A 1,089-nucleotide genomic window follows, 5' to 3' on the forward strand; every position below is an offset into this window, starting at 1 on the left:
TGAAAACACCGAACAAAAAGTCATGCAGAAAACACCCTTAATAAAATCATAAACTCTCCTTGCCTTCAGAGTATGATTAATAGTGCTGTCAGGCTGGATGATCTGTCATTACACTCATCAGCTTCTTACTACTGCTTGGCTGCCTTGTTAAATCTGTGTGTGTGTTGGCAACTGTGTGGTCTAAAAAAAAGCAAGTTGTTGAGATGGAGCTGGTGTCACTTGGTGTTTAACCTTCATGCTGTGCCAGCAGGTTGAAAGTGAAGTGGCTGTTTGGTTTCACAGAATTTCAGACTTGCAGAGTGCATATGATTCGTGTGTTTGCTTCACCTGTTTATTCTCTTCTATCGCTTTGAGTCTTTCTTGTTCCCGCTTCTCCCGCTCCAGTCTTCGGCGGACCTGATGCACACACAAACACACACCCTGAAGTTGCGGTATTGGATCTCGTCATGCGTATGAACCCATTTGTCTCCTATACCCTTTCCTGCTTTTTGGCTTGCCAGTCCTCCTCCAGAGCGGCCCATCCTTCTTTGCTCAGACTCTTTGGTATTCCCAGGAATGCATAGTCTTCCTCTTTACACAGTCCCCTCATTGACTGGAACCAGGAAAGCAGCTTGTGTCACCATCACTTACAGATGTTATCTCAGGCAGTCTTGGCCAGAGCATCTCTGAGAACTTCACTCTGTAGTTTCTCCCGTGTGACAATCCAGCTGTAGATTACTCCAGATTAAAAACTCATAATTAGGTCCTGAAGACAGTTTATTTAGAGACAAGACGTGTCTTTTCTTTACTTTGATAAAATGCTGTGCCTAAAGGTTAGACTGAAATTTCAGATCTTTTGAAAATGGGCTGTGTGGAAAAGGCATGAACAATTAATGCTACCTGCTGTAGATAGCTCTTTAAACAACTTCATTTTAGAGAAACAGATCTGAAATCTGACTGGGTTGATGAGTTAAAAGCTAGTCCGATTGAAGCCAAACCCAAAGAGGATTGCTTCAAACAAATTATGCAAATAGTTCTATCTTTTCAGTTCAGTTCATTTGACACAAGATGATTATTTACATAAAATGTTGTTGTTTGCAATTGCAAACA

At 41.5% G+C, this 1,089-nt stretch overlaps 1 protein-coding gene across 1 annotated transcript; it reads right to left on the reverse strand.

Annotated features, from left to right (window-relative positions):
• Positions 1-327: 327 nt before the first annotated feature.
• On the reverse strand, positions 328-1,064 carry LOC106512178 (eukaryotic translation initiation factor 3 subunit A; the record flags this gene model as incomplete). Its single annotated transcript, XM_014000847.1, is given in 2 exon segments — positions 328-396; positions 476-1,064. Coding segments are annotated over 2 exon segments (183 nt in total), but the record flags the coding sequence as incomplete, so codon positions are not given.
• Positions 1,065-1,089: the final 25 nt, after the last annotated feature.

This window comes from Austrofundulus limnaeus, unplaced genomic scaffold (assembly GCF_001266775.1).
Source record: "Austrofundulus limnaeus strain Quisiro unplaced genomic scaffold, Austrofundulus_limnaeus-1.0 Scaffold4625, whole genome shotgun sequence".
Lineage (NCBI taxonomy): Eukaryota > Metazoa > Chordata > Actinopteri > Cyprinodontiformes > Rivulidae > Austrofundulus > Austrofundulus limnaeus.